The sequence below is a fragment of the Halictus rubicundus genome, chromosome 9 (assembly GCF_050948215.1).
Source record: "Halictus rubicundus isolate RS-2024b chromosome 9, iyHalRubi1_principal, whole genome shotgun sequence".
NCBI classification, from domain to species: domain Eukaryota; kingdom Metazoa; phylum Arthropoda; class Insecta; order Hymenoptera; family Halictidae; genus Halictus; species Halictus rubicundus.
The window spans coordinates 13674561-13691486 of record NC_135157.1 but is presented as its reverse complement, the minus strand read 5'-3'; the positions used below and the strand labels follow the sequence as shown (position 1 = coordinate 13691486).

Below are 16926 nucleotides of genomic sequence, written 5' to 3'. Positions count from 1 at the left end.
TATCGATTAATTAGGGACATATATCGGTACATTAGCGGTATACTACCTGCGCGACTGCGGAAGAGACCAAATTGTAATTAGCGCATTCAAGAGACACATTCGCACTTCGTTAATCAAGGCGAGAACAAGTATTCGAAACGCGATGAATTTCAACTGAAATGATTCAGTACGTCTGCGCACCGTGTTCGATTATAATCTAGCTTCACTCCGTTCCATAATAAAATTATGCTCGTGAAGCTACAACACGATTGCTTTTAATAAATCAAAACTACAGTTCGAGATCAATCTGCAATTTGTTTTTACTGCACTATACAAATACACTATTCTCACACAGTACAATAGGTTATTTTAACCTAGTAAATATAAATATTCAATGGTGCTTCAGAAATTATTCAAAGTCTGCAAACAAAAAATTGAAATATACTTACATAACCATACTGCCGGTGTTCGACTTGTACATTAAATATGCAAATTAAGTTCCATTAGATTAAATTTCGTGCAAACTAAACCGTTGTTCAGTTATTGAACTTAGTTACGAATGTATGATTCCATTCCAGCACAATTCAATGACGTCTAAGAAATGTCTGAATACCTACGAATAGAAATTTTAAATATTAACCCTTAGCACTGGAATGGCGACCGTACGGCGCCACTAAAAATTTCTGTATTATTATTCAAAATATTTCTTACACATTTCAGTATTGTACAAGTAAATTGCACTATTTCCGTATGTACAGCATGAAAAAATATATATATAGAAGGAAAGTATTCTAGGTCGGAAGAAATGTTTCGTTTTCGAGTTAAAATGGCTTCGAGTGCAAAGGGTTAACACACGCTCGCGTGAACGCGACGTGGATGTCAAGCTTGCGCCCTAAAATTGAAAATTCAATTCCGTGAGGTTCATATTCTCGAAAACAAAGCCATTATTAATTCGGTAAAGCTGTGAGTCGCTGAAATCGCATACCGCGCCCGACTCGGCTCGGCTCGGCTACGGTCGGCCGACCACGTGACAGATGTCGGGAAATATGGCGTGAAGTTGGCACGACGATGGTTGTCGCGAGTTACGAAAGAGTAGACGATTTCTCGCGGGGAAGTCACTTCCCAATCGTCCGGAAAAGTGCCGCACTGTCGTTTTCCCTGTCGGATCCATCCAGCGGAAGATAGTGCAATGTTATACGACATCAAATGGATCATACCGAAGCTTCGAACTACGGGCAGCCTCTGGAACATCGCGAGCAGTATAACCTTCGTTGCAGTAGGGATTTTCTCGAAAATCATTATAGGTAAGCGGCTACACGAGCCGGTCAGCTCGTTAAAAATCCTCGCGTTTCTTCGCCGTCGTTGTCGCATACTTCTGTCAACGATTAGCCCGATTTTCACCTGGAAATTCTCCTTCGAGTCTCGCAAATCTGTTAATTCCACACCGGAGCGCATTTGACTCGTGTAGTGACTGCGCGTTCTATAGTTATTCCCTATTACCCGTGTTTGAATGGCAGGGATAACCAGGCGTTGAATCGCCGAAGGAATTGCTCATTATTTCGCGAGCAGGCGTGTGTACGTGCGACGGGTTCGCGTGCAGGATAACATCTCCGATTTATGTAATCACATTATACCGGAATCATTCGATTTAATCGTCGCTAATAACGATCTAACGAAGTCTTTTTTTCACGCCGCCTCTGTTTGTGTACGGTAATAACATGTAAACGGGTGCGCCGCAACTTTTATTCCTTCTTCGCTCGGCGCTTCCGTATTTTCTGCGGCTCGATCAAACAAACAAATAAACGTGCCAGCGATCGGCTGGCAAAATTATTTATTTACATAAATCGCTCCACGCGGTTCGCTTACGCGTGACTTAATGTTGAAGCAAACACGACGTCGAGCGTATCGTATGATTTTATCGCCGCCGTATCGTGCGTGTCTCATCGAACTTATCGACCACGTCGGAAAAGTGATTTGTAATGGCATTACGAGCTACCATGATAAGTTAGAGCTAGAGGATCAAAGACGTCACCTGTTGCAACCATGTGTCTCACGCCGTTCCCTTCCAAAGGTCATATCACCCATGTTTCCGATTGATAGTAGTAGTTTGGAATAATCATTGCGTTTACATTCATTACGTGTTTCGAATCTCGCGCGCCTATTTGAATATTTCCAAACGAAACTGAAAGTAGGTTAGACAATACAATCGCGCGCTTTACGTGTAACTCACTACACAGGGTAAAGTTGGTACCAATTGCTTGCCTATATTAATTACACTTATTTCTAAAGCGTAATCAATACTAAAAAAGCGATATTAAATTTTTGTCATTAAAATCAGCTAACACTAGAATATTACTTTGTAATAATGGCAAGACTACATCTATTCAAACCTAATACCATTTTTATTCTAACTCAATTTTTATTCTAATTTAAAAAATTCTGATGAAAACATTTTTATAATTTCAGTAATTGTGAAAGAAAAAATCAGGAACCAGTCATTTCGACTGGTTCGGTAGTTCTAGTGTTAATATATCTCTTTTCTTTTAATATTCATTATGCTGTAAAAATAACTGTAATTGATATAGGCACAGTAATTGGTACCCCCACGTTGAGTGGGGCCCTTGCCTTATGTGGGACAATTTTGGACCACGCGACAGCCAAAGTAACGTTTAATAAATAACATAGAAACAGTAATTATAAAATATTAGCGTGGCGCACGATTCCAGCGACCGGGGTCACTGTTTCATGGCTGTCGCGTGATTCAAAAGCGAGTTAGCTTGAATAAGCAAGTAAACACGTGCGTAGCGTGACAAATTACGTTATCTTCGGTGCAGCAAAATAAACAATCTTCCAGTGCCATGAACTTCTCCTAAACACAAACTAAACTAAACTAAATACAATTGTGTAACAACAGATTCCATTGTGTTACAATCCAATTATTATTGCCTCTGTTCATAGTCCTATTACGAATTAGTATACAAAAATCATTCGAAGCAGTCCATCGTGAATAGCAAACACAGGAAGTGAGCGTAAAATCACCATAGCTAATGTTTACTAACGTGTTATCATCGTGTTTGTGTTCGATCGATCACCGCCTCCCGTCCCACCCATACCGACCCATCATGGCGACCTTTTTATCATTTTAATGAATTCTATTAATCCTAGACTCTTTGTTTGTAGGCTCCAAATTTTTTGGTAGTTCCCAGACACGTTGCCTAAGGTGCCAACTATATACGACGGTCCTGTTTGCTAGTCCATTGACGTCGACCTGTTCTTACGACCTCCTGTAACCTTCTGTGAACGTACTCGTCCACGTTCCTCGTCGTCGTTCGACCCCGATTTAGCACTTTGCAAAGTGTTGGTTATTTTTCGTTTCAGGTAGAATTCTGTTACCGCCCAACGAAGGGCACAGGAAATCGGTCGTTGGCCCTTGCTGGCCTCTCAGTGAGTACCACTGATTTACGACAGTGCTGTCCAAAATTGTCCCTCGCGAGACAAACCTGATCCCCACCACCGCACCGTTCGCCGGCGCGACCGTGCTGGTGCGCAGCGAGCGCAGCCGAAGCGCGGGAACTGCGCGCGCGATTCGAACCGTGGCGTGTCACAGTAGCGCATTTCTCTTTCTTCCAAAAATTCTTCTACCGTAGAAACACCGAGGGATGTTTCCCTAGCAAATAGAAAATACTTTCCGTTGGGTTTGTCCATTAACTTTTGTACGCTATTAGCTCCGACTATGCGTAACAAATGCTATCAAGCTTTTTTTTCCTCTTATGCTTAACTCCTATCTAACACTGGAACGACCGAGCAATAAATGCGCCTGACGTATATTGCTTTGTGACAAGACTGTGCCCATTCAGACTTCATACAACTTTCATTGTAACATGTGCTTCAATGAAGAGGTTCATTAAAAAATTTCCGATGAAAACATTTTTACAATTTCAGTAATTGTAGAAGAAAAAATTAGGAACCAGTCGTTTTGACTGCTCCGGTCGTTCTAGTGTTAAGTAGCTATCGTTTTGTTCTTTTGGTTTAATTTCCGAGTGTTATTCGATTGAACGCTGAATTTGCACGTTTGCGGCTTCTTCGACTGTTCTGAAAAATCGTGTAGAAATTGTATCTATATGTTTCGAATCGTCACCGTCCGAGGAGCAATTTAAAGTTAAGTGGTACATAAGAAGATAGTCGTGGCAAGTGACGATCATTGCTTATATTAGTCGCGCGTTACCGTATGTATAATGTATGTGTACGTCGCGCGGAGTGCTGTGGCGCTATGGCTAAACGCTCGCTCTCGTAATTACACGCGGCGAACCCCCACCACGAGGATACGCCAGGCGAGTCAGCGGTTGGAGGGGGAAGATAGCACGTGAGGGGCCCCTACCGTGGACAGCACTGATTTACGAGGACGACTCGCCGCTTACTTAGTGACGATACAATAAACTTCGGAAATTAAGCGCATTACTCAATTGGTCGGCCGCATAGATGCGACATGCGTAACTCTACCCTCTTCACCCCGTCCCTGTCGTGTCTCTTTCTCCATTGCTCCCTTCTTGGCCACCACTGTCAATTTCTCTATGTCGTAACAATTGCGAACGAGTATCAATGCTCCCGACACTCGTTTCACCCGTGTTCAATGTCACTTCACCGAGTATCGTTCGACTGCATGATTTTTCTACTCTCCGGTCACTGGAATTTTATCGCAATTAACAAACTACGCGAAGAATTCCTTTCTTTCGCGCGTTGTTCCCCGGGGGCTCGAGGAAGTTAATTGATTTTTAATGATTTCCAATCAAGCCTGCGATGAACATTTTTCACAAAATTCGCTGGACGCGCGTTTCATTAATTTTTGTTAGCCCGTGCACGTTTTTTGAGGAGCAAACTCGCCCATTGTCTGCTTTTAGATACTATTAGCTTTTAGATGACTGAAAATTTGGAGTAGATGGAGTATTCGTACAATTATATCTTAGAAGCTCTATGTTGTAACAATAGTGAACGAGTATCAATGCTCCCGACACTCGTTTCACCCGTGTTCAATGTCACATCACAGACTATCGTTCGACTCCATGATTTTTCTACTCTCCGGTCACTGGAATTTTATCGCAATTAACAAACTACGCAAAGAATTCCTTTCTTTCGCGCGTTGTTCCCCGGGGGCTCGAGAAAGTTAATTGATTTTTAATGGTTTCCAATCAAGCCTGCTATGAACATTTGTCACAAAATTCGCTGGACGCGCGTTTCATTAATTTTTGTTAGCCCGTGCACGTTTTTTGAGGAGCAAACTCGCCCATTGTCTGCTTTTAGATACTATTAGCTTTTAGACGATTGAAAATTTGTTGACTGAAAATTTAGATCAAGAGTAGATGAAGTATTTGTACAATTATATCTTAGAAGCTCTATGTTGTAACAATAGTGAACGAGTATCAATGCTCCCGACACTCGTTTCACCCGTGTTCAATGTCACTTCACCGAGTATCGTTCGACTGCATGATTTTTCTACTCTCCGGTCACTGGAATTTTATCGCAATTAACAAACTACGCAAAGAATTCCTTTCTTTCGCGCGTTGTTCCCCGGGGGCTCGAGAAAGTTAATTGATTTTTAATGGTTTCCAATCAAGCCTGCTATGAACATTTGTCACAAAATTCGCTGGACGCGCGTTTCATTAATTTTTGTTAGCCCGTGCACGTTTTTTGAGGAGCAAACTCGCCCATTGTCTGCTTTTAGATACTATTAGCTTTTAGATGACTGAAAATTTGGAGTAGATGGAGTATTCGTACAATTATATCTTAGAAGCTCTATGTTGTAACAATAGTGAACGAGTATCAATGCTCCCGACACTCGTTTCACCCGTGTTCAATGTCACATCACAGACTATCGTTCGACTGCATGATTTTTCTACTCTCCGGTCAGTGGAATTTTATCGCAATTAACAAACTACGCAAAGAATTCCTTTCTTTCGCGCGTTGTTCCCCGGGGGCTCGAGAAAGTTAATTGATTTTTAATGGTTTCCAATCAAGCCTGCTATGAACATTTGTCACAAAATTCGCTGGACGCGCGTTTCATTAATTTTTGTTAGCCCGCGTACGTTTTTTGAGGAGCAAACTCGCCCATTGTCTGCTTTTAGATATTATTAACTTATAGATGATTGAAAATTTGTTGACTGAAAATTTAGATCAAGAGTAGATATAGTACAATTATTTCTTAGAAGCACGTTAGAAAAACTAGATGCATGCGATAGATACAAACTTGCCTTCTCCTTCTAGGAAATTATGAATTTGTGATATATTAATATTTCGATCTTGCCGGTACAGTGCCGATGATAAGTTAACTTCATATTCCGAAGATACCGCAGGATTATAGATTTTTTGAAGAAGAGTAGAAGGTACAATTCCAAGGTGAACCGTGCAGTTCAACGTTCTTGTCAGTATGCAAAGTGCCGTAGGAATGATTCCATAAATAAATTAACGTCGCAATAATACTGAAAGTGAACACGTATACGTTATCAACAAACCGGAAACCGCATTGTTACCATTTTTCTTAACACGATCCGTCATCTGTAACTCGTTTCACTAGGTCAAGAGTATATTGTTCTGCTATCGATTCTTATCGAACTAATCCGCCACTATCGCTAACCGTTGTCGTAAATGAAATGTTGAAATTTGTTCTGCGAAAATGCGTTTGTCTATACGTAAACGTTTCAAAAATTATTTCGACAAAGCATCCGTTCGCCGAGGTGAACGTAGGCCGCGGTTTGCCGAGCGCGCGTTGAAAAAGCGTGCCAGTTCGCCTAAGTGCAGTCAGGACAAAGCCCGTTCCACGGTAATAGTTAAACGCATTCCAAGCATCGAAACAGTGGCCACAGCGGCCGCCGCCGTTGTCCCCCTCTTTCCCAGAAATGTGAGTTAATTTACCGAACCGTTTCTTTCTATTCCTTGATTGTTTAAGAATGGCTAAACAAAACCATGGTGTACAACAAGCACATTATGACGCGAGTGCTAGAATGCCGGCCGAAAAATATTCCTCTGATCACCGTCTCGAATCATTACAGCTGCTTCGACGATCCAGGCATCTGGGGTAAGTTCTCTTAACCCTTTCGACGATTACAGTGGAACTCCATTTATCCCGGCCGCTCGTCCCTAAACGCTCAATAAACATAAGAGACTGTTTAATGCAAAAGTGATGCTGTTTGCGCCGGCGACTTTTTGCCCGCGCAACAGCACGAGTAATGTTTTATTTATCGGCAATTTTCAAGTCGATGATCCACCACTTGTGCATCGAACTCGTCATATGCGCAGTGGATGATCCAATTAATATCGCCACGTGCAAGATAGACGCAAAATTGATGAGAAGTCAGTGTCAGCTACCATAGAACCAAATTTTTTAGTTGTAAAATATAGCGGCTATTTGAACTTTGAAGATTGCAGAAAGAATACGGACACGTTGACCTTGGAGCGACCTTGGAAAGCTCCGAACCGTTACATCCGGTTTGGTCCCTACAGCAAGGGCGTGGCGTTGTACACTGGTGTTGGTAAAAGCTCGGCCATAGTAAATGGAATTCCACTGCGTCCACTTTATTGACTATTCTTCGCTCAGCACACGACACTGTTCCATCGATCCGGCCTAATCTTAATCGTACAGTATCATAAATGATTAATTGCGTGAAAGGATCTTTTGAATACTACTGTGTTCTCCCGAGTGTTAAATGAGAACGACACGCGTGTCTTGTAATCCGAGAAGATAGATTTCTCGCGGTCTAAGAACATTGTACACGTGTTTGTCAAACATTTGCACTTTTCGGTCGGATCGAAATTGCAATTCTTCCGGTTACCTTCAGAATATTTTACGATAAGTACAGCCAAAGTCCAAACTGATTGGTATCTCGAGGTAGCCGAAAACTGCATCCCCGCCGCGCTTGCTTACGTCGGCATTTAACGTAGATATTTTTATTGACAAAAATGAGCGGGCCCGAAAAACGAACACGAGGAAAAGATTAACTTTGTAACTGTATGATTACCCGGCTTTCCTTCTCTTACTCAATTATTCAACGTCGAATCATCGAGTCACTAAGTCTAATAATTTCTCTTAGGATTTTTAAGCTACTCTTCTGGCATAGCAGTGCATAAAGCCTCGATGAATATTCATACGGCGTAATATTCCGCATTGTAGCATTGTGATTTGCCAAGCAATGCTCGACACGTGGATCGATCGGAAAGGCAGAGGTGAAGAACGGCGGAAAACACTTATGCGCGTTCAAGGCCCCGTGCGAACCGGCTAATGTAAAAAAAAAAAAAAGAAAAAGAAAAGCGTCACGAGCCTCGTTTTAATATCGAATTAAGTTGACACGCTGTCACGTTCCCCTTTCCTGAGACATATGTAATCTTTTCTTTCTCAGACTGACGTCGATACGCGATCGAATGAAAGAATTTAAGACAGAAAAATCTCTGAACTCATTTAGCGTCCCTGGACCTGAGGCATCTGCTGAGTCGACGTAAGATGAGATGGTCGCTCGCCGCGCACGACATTTGTTTCACGAAAACCTGGCACTCCTACTTCTTCATGTTGGGCAGATGTATCCCCGTAATCAGAGGCGGCGGTATATATCAGGAAGCGATGGACTTCTGCATGGAGAAGCTGGCCTCCGGAGATTGGCTGCACATTTTCCCCGAGGGGAAAGTCAACATGCTCAAAGAGAACATGAGGTTTGGTATCTCGGGTGCTAATGAATCGATCGAAATAAATGACCGATGCGAAAATCGATCAGACATTTTTCTCGGAAGTCATCGATGTCTTAAGAAACGTTCCATCAAGTTTCCCAGAACCTTAACACTTTGACGACCGCGCGTCTACGCAGTGAAACGTCGCCAGCGGCCGGCAGTATTTTTGAAGAATTAATTAAAAATTAAAAATAGGCAATAATTACCTAAAATCAAAGACGTGGCGATGAAATACGAAGCCAATAGCAACATCCACACTTGTTTACATTCATAAATTATCACACAAAGAGTGTGGTACTGGCCAACAACCTTCGGCGGTAGCATCACAAACATATTGCGTGAGCGGTCGTTAAAGTGTTAATAAGTTCCAGGAAAAAATAGTCCAGAACAAATTATCTACTTAATTCTATTTTTAAAATAGTCTCAATTCGAAACATTACTGATTTAGTCTCAAAGCCACAATTTTAAAAGACCGAAATCACACGAGCTCGATTTGAGGGAAAATTGTGCAAGCTGAACGCCGATCGGCCGTTTATTTCCCGTCGATTTAATAGCAATTCGGTCATGGTTAGTTTTTCTTTTTTGTTATTTCATCCCCATCCGTTTTGTAGATTAAAATGGGGCGTGGGAAGGTTAATAATGGAATCACCTGTTACACCCCTAGTGGTTCCAATCTATCATCTTGGCATGGACCAAGTTCTTCCAAACGAGCCGCCATACTGGTTAAGGTTTGGGAATAGGGTCACTATAAACTATGGCGAGCCCATAGATTTCAGCGACCTGGTAGATAAATTGCGAGCATCGAAAGCAAGCGAGCTAGAAACTAGGAAAGCGATCACGGATCGAATTCAAGAGGAGCTTCAAAGGTAATTCTCTAAACAAAAGCCCGTAAGAGTGTCATTTTGTAATATAAAAACAAATTTCTCTGTTTACAGATTGAAGACGGTAACCGAAAAGCTTCATGAGAAGTTATGATACTCGGTCGGGGCCATCAGAATGCGACCCCGATTAGCCTTAATTTATCAAAAGAGAAGATAACGATAACAATCGAATTATAATATGACTGTAGGTGGTATTCGTGCTGGGATTTTTAATGAGCGGGATCACCTGTGAACGATAATAATAATTGTGTAGATGTGCAATGTAATACACACAGACTGGGACAGTAGTGTTAAGCTCTTCAGAAAAAAAAAAAGGAAACAAGCTACACTCATGACAGTTGGTTTTAGCTGTTAATTTGACACGTTGACTGTCGCGTTCCTCGTACGTGAGTATCTCGATAGTCCATTCAGATGTAAACATTTTAATATCGTGCGAAGCACGTGTGCCAAATTTAGTTAAGATCTGCGAGATATGTAACAGTGTAAAAAGAGTAATAAATCTTCGCCTATAATTTTTGTTTCACTAAACGAGTTGCTTTGGCTTTGCTCGCCGGTTCGACAGTCAACGTGTTAAATAGAAGTCGTCCAGACTTAATCAAGAATGCCATATACATTCTCATGGTGACACAATTGCGTGGATAGCATTGTATATACATTACATATGTGTACATAGGACTAACCATGTTACATAAAGACTCGCGCAGATTGTGAATAGAGCATATTTTAAAACAGATTCATAAATTACAAAAGCTTCTTGCACGTAATGCGGTAAACCCAGCCATCGTTTTGTTCGATGGCTGGTCTACGAACGCTTGTTCCAACAACTGCAAAACTATAATTTGTGTGATCACGCGGCTGGGCGTAACACAGTTCGATACGTTCACCGAGTTGCTATTGCGTATGCCGGACAAAGAACGAAAATGAAGAAGGACGACCGATTTTGTATCGCTGCGCGTAGACGAAGTACAATTGTACGGGAAATAAAAGAAATATCGCTCCGTAAACGGAAGATACACGCGAGAGAAGGAAGTTCTCTCGGAAGCAGAATTATTCGGCGGCCTTTGAAACGAATCGTGTAGATATTGCACGCGCACAAACGAAACCAACTGTACTGATTACGGTTATAATCATACATTTAGACAGCGATATTCACACATATATATTTTTTATATATTGAGAATTTACAATATAGTATTAAAGATCCTTCGAATGATAAAAATACTGCAAAGATATGCATATCTTGTATTTATTAAACTTTTTTTAGCGAGTAGTAAAATATCTCCTACATGAAAGCTATCTTTCTGTGTTGAAATTTGTTACGGAGTAAGATATTTTTTTAAAATTGTAATACGATACTTCTGTCGACGCAATTATTTTCGTTCTAATAAATGGTGTTTTTCATATTAGGGGATATACACATCATTACACGCTGTAACGCAACGATCGAGCGAGTTTATTTTGTTTCGGCAGACGAGACATGTCGCAATTTCATGACGATTCTCATTGCTAAACAAGTGTTCCTCAAAACTTCTCAGTTACGCACGAGTTATATTTCGTTCTGTTACTTGGTAAATATAGATTTCGTTTCATTCTGATTTCACAATTCTCGATAAAACAAATATTTATATTATTCTATGTAGTATAGCATTTATACGAATAAAATCAACAAATTACATTTAAAATCAACGTCACGTATGAAAATCGCGTCTATATTACACAGCTTCCGTGACAGTTATTCACAGACAAATCTCATACATTTACATGTATATATATATTTTTTACATATATCTATATAAATGTACTGTTCTTCTTTTTTTTTTTGTGACATTTAGAGATAGGTTACAGTTATTCGACACCATAACATATCTGTTCGACGAAAAAAATTGCATACATTTCCATTGGCACATTTTCTCCTCGTAGAAACGAACGCGGTTCCGAGTCTACGACTCACACAACGAAAGCAACATACAATATATTCACGTTCACGAGACGAACGAACCTCACAGAAAACTGTCGATCGATCTGTACATTAATACGTCACACATAAACTTTGAAATAGACGGAACGGTACACATTAACGAGACGAATTTCACGCGACGAACATAGTTGCTTATCGCATTGGTCATATATCATTATTATTTCAAATTTCTCAATTATTCTTTAAGAACACGTTAAGAACGGTCAAATGAAGCCGTTGAAAACAATGATCGCGAGACTTGGATCGAGAAAAAATCATTTCTACAACAACCAATGTTATACAATTGTTACTGTTTTTTTTTCTATTATGCGTCCACCCGTGACGGCGTGTACGATTAATTGTTACACGAATAAAATATATTAGTCATCGATCAATTTTTTTTCATCGTTAAATATATATATAACAAAATTAAGAGGAAAATGATTTTCTACTGAAATACATCGATTGCCCAACTACTATATCCGTATCACACATATACGATCACGACTTATAAAAGATCACTTCTTCTTCTGTTTTTTTTTTTAAATCTCTCCATACTTTAGTTCATTTGTCTACGATCACAAATCCGATTATGGACGGTGCTCCGAAAACAAAATCATCAGCGAAATAGACCTAAACACCAGCCATTTCTATAAATGCGTTGTGCTTTCATTATAGGAGGCAAAACAATAACTAATAGCACAATAATATCTTCGTAATTCCAAGAGCAATTGTGACTTCAATGAATATGACCTTGAAAGTAGCCATTTTGATCACTTTACAATTCTGAAGATATTCGAACAGTAATTGTTCTTGCCACGCTATATATATACATATAAATAGAGGATTTTCGTAATATGATTACTGATTGTTTGCCATTGCAGCGAACGTCTTTAAAGATCCTAAAAAAACTCGGATCCCACGATTCTCGCAAGTATCGCGATCAAAATAAAAATGTATAAACTCCGTCGCGTCTAAACTGTTCGACGAAGAAAAATAGCACTCCTGCAGTATGGATTACGGTTCTCATTACAATAAGATTGTTTATCCCATCTGTTGTCTAACCTACCGGCTCAACGGGGCCCATTCGCAACTTTACGAAGACTAGTTTTGTTGAAGTTACTAATACTCCCGAGCAGAGCAGCTCGCTCGTTGGTCACCTTCGGGACGTTGTCGGCTACGTCGATGGTTGGTGGCATCGGAGGCGGAGGGATAGTACCCTTGCTAGAGGCTGCATCACCTTGCGGCACATTAACAAAACCGTCAGTTAAATTGAGAGCAACTTGTTCACCATACTCGTGCGACATCGCTTGGACACCCGCTACGGTTAACGTTTATATTTTGGTCGATTCGTTTGTATCTACTGCTAGCTAGTATGGAAGGAGGACACGCATACTCGGAAAAGGATAAAAAGAGATATCTACCAGAACGTACTACGGAAGTCACAATCAGAGGAATATAATACTTCACTGAAGATGTATCCAAGCAATGATCAAATGAGAAGATGCGTGAATGCTTATTAATCGATGATTAATGAACGATGATATGACCTACGTGAGCGAAATAAGCGTAGTATGCGCCATCAACTTTTGTGTCCAGCTAATGTAAAAATTTCGTAAGATTAATGTTAGTTATTAGCGAGGTCTGTTCGCAGATAGTCTGATACTCACGCAGAGAAGGCGGAGTCAAGGTTCCGACACTGGTGGCCGTCGAAGTGCTTGTGGGACTGTCCGACCGTTCTGGACTCTTGCCATTCACTTGCTTCAATCCGTTTGTACTTAACTGATTCCCAGCACGTTGTTCTTGTGCCAATTTTTGTTCCTTTTTCTGTGGAAACGAAAAGATCGATTTTATTCACGACTGTATCAGTGACCTGTGTCACCGATAAGATACACTCACCAGTTTCTGTTTCCGTTTTTTCATCTCTTCGTCCGAACTCATCTTCTCTTGGACTTTAACAAGCCTCTTTTGATGTCTGGCCACTTTTTGTTCGTCTTTCAGTCTTAGCTCTGCTTTGTTGACCGCATCCTGAAGAGCTTGCTTTAAATGACTACTTAACTTAAAGTGTGGCTTCTCCACGGACCCAATCGCCAGCGCACCGCGTCTGGCCGATTCGAAGAACGGGTGGTCCAGCAAGTATGATACTGTTGGTAGATCTTGTTTCACATCTTCTGGCGACAAGATCACTTCGAGCAGATTCTTTAGATTTGCCTCGCAGTATGGTAATTCGGAGCACGTCGCTTCTAAAAGTGGCCTTCCAAATGCCATTTCATACAGCACATGCCCAAACGAGTAGACGTCCACTTGAGTCTGTTGGAAACGATTACTTCGTTTAATCACCATTAGGTATTCAACGTACATACATGTTAACTGGTACTGTACCGTGGCGTGAAGTTTACGCCTCTGTACAACGTAGGGCCGATAAAATGCAGGCAAACCTAGCAAACCATTTTCTACGTCTAATAATTTAGCACATCTTTGAGTTAGAAGAATGTTGCCCGTATGCAAGTGCCCATATGGCAGACCTTTCTCATGAAGAAATCCTAAAGCTTCCAAAATCTGAAACGTTAAAACACCATTTAGCGCTACACTACATTGATTAATTATTATTGCAATGTAGAGATACTTTAACCGACCTGGTAACCATACATTGCAATTTCAGGCACTGTTAACGATTTGGTTTGTTTCGGATTTCCATACTTCTTTATGAACGGTTGCTTCGGTTTAGTTACGCACAAAGTGTCACGCAGTGTACCAGTTTGATAAAAGTTTCTTATCATTAGAGCTCCGTTCTCCGTCACATGTTGGTACACAATTGGTTCTATATAGTTATGTTTTAGGGTGCCTAAACTTTTGAAAATACCCTGCATATCTTTGTCCTGCAGGTGTTTATCCGGGCCAAATTCTACCCATGCAAGCAGCAATTCTTGCTTGGGATTCTGACGATTTTTGACCGTGTAATAATGCTTTCTCAACCGCCATCCCATATCAGGAATGGCTTTACCAACTTCATAATTTGCTTCGCTGCGTAAAGCTAGTGACACCTGTTGCAGAGCTATTTCTGAAAGTCAAAATTAGTCAATTAATAAGATTAGTTTTATCGAGAGGTGTGCGAGAACCCGATAATGTCGGGTCGGGACGGGTCGAGAATTTTAGTTGGAATCGGTTTTCAAATATTTTGGGAATCCCGAGAATATTAGGGTTCTCGAATATATCGGGATTCTCGAGAATTTTCAGGATTCCAGATCGAGAATCGCGAAATTTTCGAGCATCCGGTACCTTTCCGTCCCGTCCAGACCATCGGGTACCCGGTTCGGTATATCTACAGATATGCGTATCTTATTTTTTGATTATTAAGTTTACATCATACCATGTAACGGTGCTGTGTAATTTTCCGGATCTAAAAATTTTTTCATGGGAAGGGACGATGCCAATATAGGATTCATTAGTATTTTGTTTAGAAAATTCTGAAAGCATTAGAAAATATGGATTTGTAACTTGCTGTTGCTTAACACTCATTGATTTATTACCATGTCTTTTAACTAACCTGTAGTGCTACTTGACGCTGAGTTACAAAATCTGGTTCCATATTACCAATGATTTTCTTTGGAGGAAGGTACAGGTCAATGCCTGATATTGATAAAGCTGCATTGAGCTGTAAGAAGTCATTGTAGCGTCTGCTGACTCGCCAAAATTTGTCTGGTAATGGACCTCTTTGTGTTCTGATCACATACTCCTAAATAGTGAAGCAAACATTATATTCATTATTATCATTTCAATGTATCTCTACTACCCAATATATTTGACGTGTCTCAAAATATTCTGTAGACTTTCAAGAAACGTTACTTTGTTGACAAAACAAAAATTAATTTACTTGGACCTGGAGCCTCTTCCACAATAAAATACAAACTCATATTAGTGAACTCGAGTCATAATTCGCTTTTTCTTATGACTAGTATGCTCAATTTTGTAACCGAGTATCATTTACTCCATTCACAATAACACCTGCGAATATGTTCATTAATTATAACAGCTAAATAACATCGATGAAAATTGACGTTCGACGAATTTTATAAATGATCCTGCGTTGTAAATTATTTTCTGAAAACATTAAAAACAAGGTACCCCGTAAGTACACCAATACTTGCATAATGGTGTAAAACAGCGGAACGAACGCCGATTACAATTCAGGAAAGAATACAGCGGTAATCAGCAAGGAAGTGACAGAAAAATCGAGAACGTCGACGGATAATGGGGACTCTTCACCTGACTCAATGATACGAAATCGCGGCTAAGCCTCGATGTGCGTAAACGTCGCCTATTATCGAGCAAATGTCAGATGTATGTATGTATGTATATACGCGTTAAGCGTGCGCCGTACCGTGTGACCGTCGATAGCTCTTGCATTTTCAATGACGCTTGACAGCTTCTCTGTATCATCTAGTAGCACTTTATTCGTGTATCGTTTCTCGAATAAAGCCATTGATCATTAATCCGACGGATTGCAGAGCCTGTGCGGGGCGAACTGCGTGTGCCTATCGCAGAATTTCCCTGGGTCGCCAGACATGACGCAGTTCTGTTTCATTTCAACATTGGTGAACGTATATTTCGCACTGTACGTGAAACACTTTCAATGTCACCCAATACGATGCTCGGACGCAACGTCCCGATTAACGATCGGCGCAATCAAACTACACAGACTTCGTCTCGGGGCTTGACACCCATCATTTACTATCACACCTCATTCTCTACCGCAGTGCTACCAGCGACAGGTGGCAACTACATAAACGCAAAATTTCTTTACACGTATGCCGCTTGACCGCGAGAACTTAGCTGCAATGGCGCTGCGATCTTCGCTCTGTTATGTCACAGACGAGGCATGGAAGCAGAGAAGAAATGAGAGTGCTCAAGCCCGGAATTTTAGTGTCCCTGGTATAGTGCTGCCGCCTAATCTAATTGTTAGCCTGGATCAGAATCTGCATCATCTTTCTAGCCTGGACCAGAACCTGCATTATCCTTTTAGCCTGGAGATTCTGATCCAGGCTAAAATTAGACTAGGGGGCAGCACTATAGCGGGGACACTAAAATCCCGGGCGTGGGCACTCTCATTTCCTCTCTGATCATGTTCTTATTCTGAATTTCAAATACGCGATAGTGATTACTAAGATGGCGGCGACTTCGTTTAGGGCGACATTACAGCTCCGAAATAAAAGCAGAGAGTATATAGGTATAACAAGAGGCGAACCTCCTTATATCTAATCGACAACGTTGGAAAGCGCGGCAATATTTGATCCACAATGTCGGGAAAAGCTCTATTTAAAAAATATAGACAATTTCATGAACGGAATTTTGATTACAAAATTACTTCTATTTGGTTACGCGTTGAATATATTGAGTATA

At 40.8% G+C, this 16926-nt stretch overlaps 2 protein-coding genes across 5 annotated transcripts; one reads left to right on the top strand and one right to left on the bottom strand.

Annotated features, from left to right (window-relative positions):
- The first annotated feature begins 1031 nt into the window (after positions 1 to 1031).
- On the top strand, positions 1032 to 9888 carry Taz (tafazzin, phospholipid-lysophospholipid transacylase). Of its 2 annotated transcripts, XM_076793657.1 has the most exons (6): positions 1032 to 1283; positions 3358 to 3423; positions 6920 to 7048; positions 8430 to 8673; positions 9300 to 9554; positions 9624 to 9888. In XM_076793657.1, the coding sequence occupies exons 1-6, from the start codon at positions 1169 to 1171 to the stop codon at positions 9661 to 9663; spliced, it is 849 nt and encodes a 282-aa protein (XP_076649772.1). In that variant the 5' UTR covers positions 1032 to 1168; the 3' UTR covers positions 9664 to 9888. The 2 variants fall into 2 exon arrangements, with proteins under 2 accessions (XP_076649772.1, XP_076649773.1); XM_076793658.1 differs by lacking the exon at positions 3358 to 3423.
- Positions 9573 to 16341, bottom strand: LOC143357279 (PX domain-containing protein kinase-like protein). 3 transcript variants are annotated; one of them, XM_076793656.1, is made up of 9 exons: positions 15908 to 16341; positions 15074 to 15262; positions 14897 to 14993; positions 14163 to 14587; positions 13909 to 14085; positions 13426 to 13836; positions 13197 to 13353; positions 13081 to 13125; positions 12625 to 12766 (listed from the first exon to the last, which is right to left on the bottom strand). In XM_076793656.1, exons 1-8 carry the CDS (start codon positions 16007 to 16009, stop codon positions 13109 to 13111), a joined length of 1575 nt encoding a protein of 524 aa, XP_076649771.1. In that variant the 5' UTR covers positions 16010 to 16341; the 3' UTR covers positions 12625 to 12766; positions 13081 to 13108. The 3 variants fall into 3 exon arrangements, with proteins under 3 accessions (XP_076649770.1, XP_076649769.1, XP_076649771.1); XM_076793655.1 differs by lacking the exon at positions 13081 to 13125 and having other exon boundaries at positions 9573 to 12757; XM_076793654.1 differs by lacking the exon at positions 13081 to 13125 and having other exon boundaries at positions 9573 to 12766; positions 15908 to 16340.
- Between the last annotated feature and the right edge of the window lie 585 nt (positions 16342 to 16926).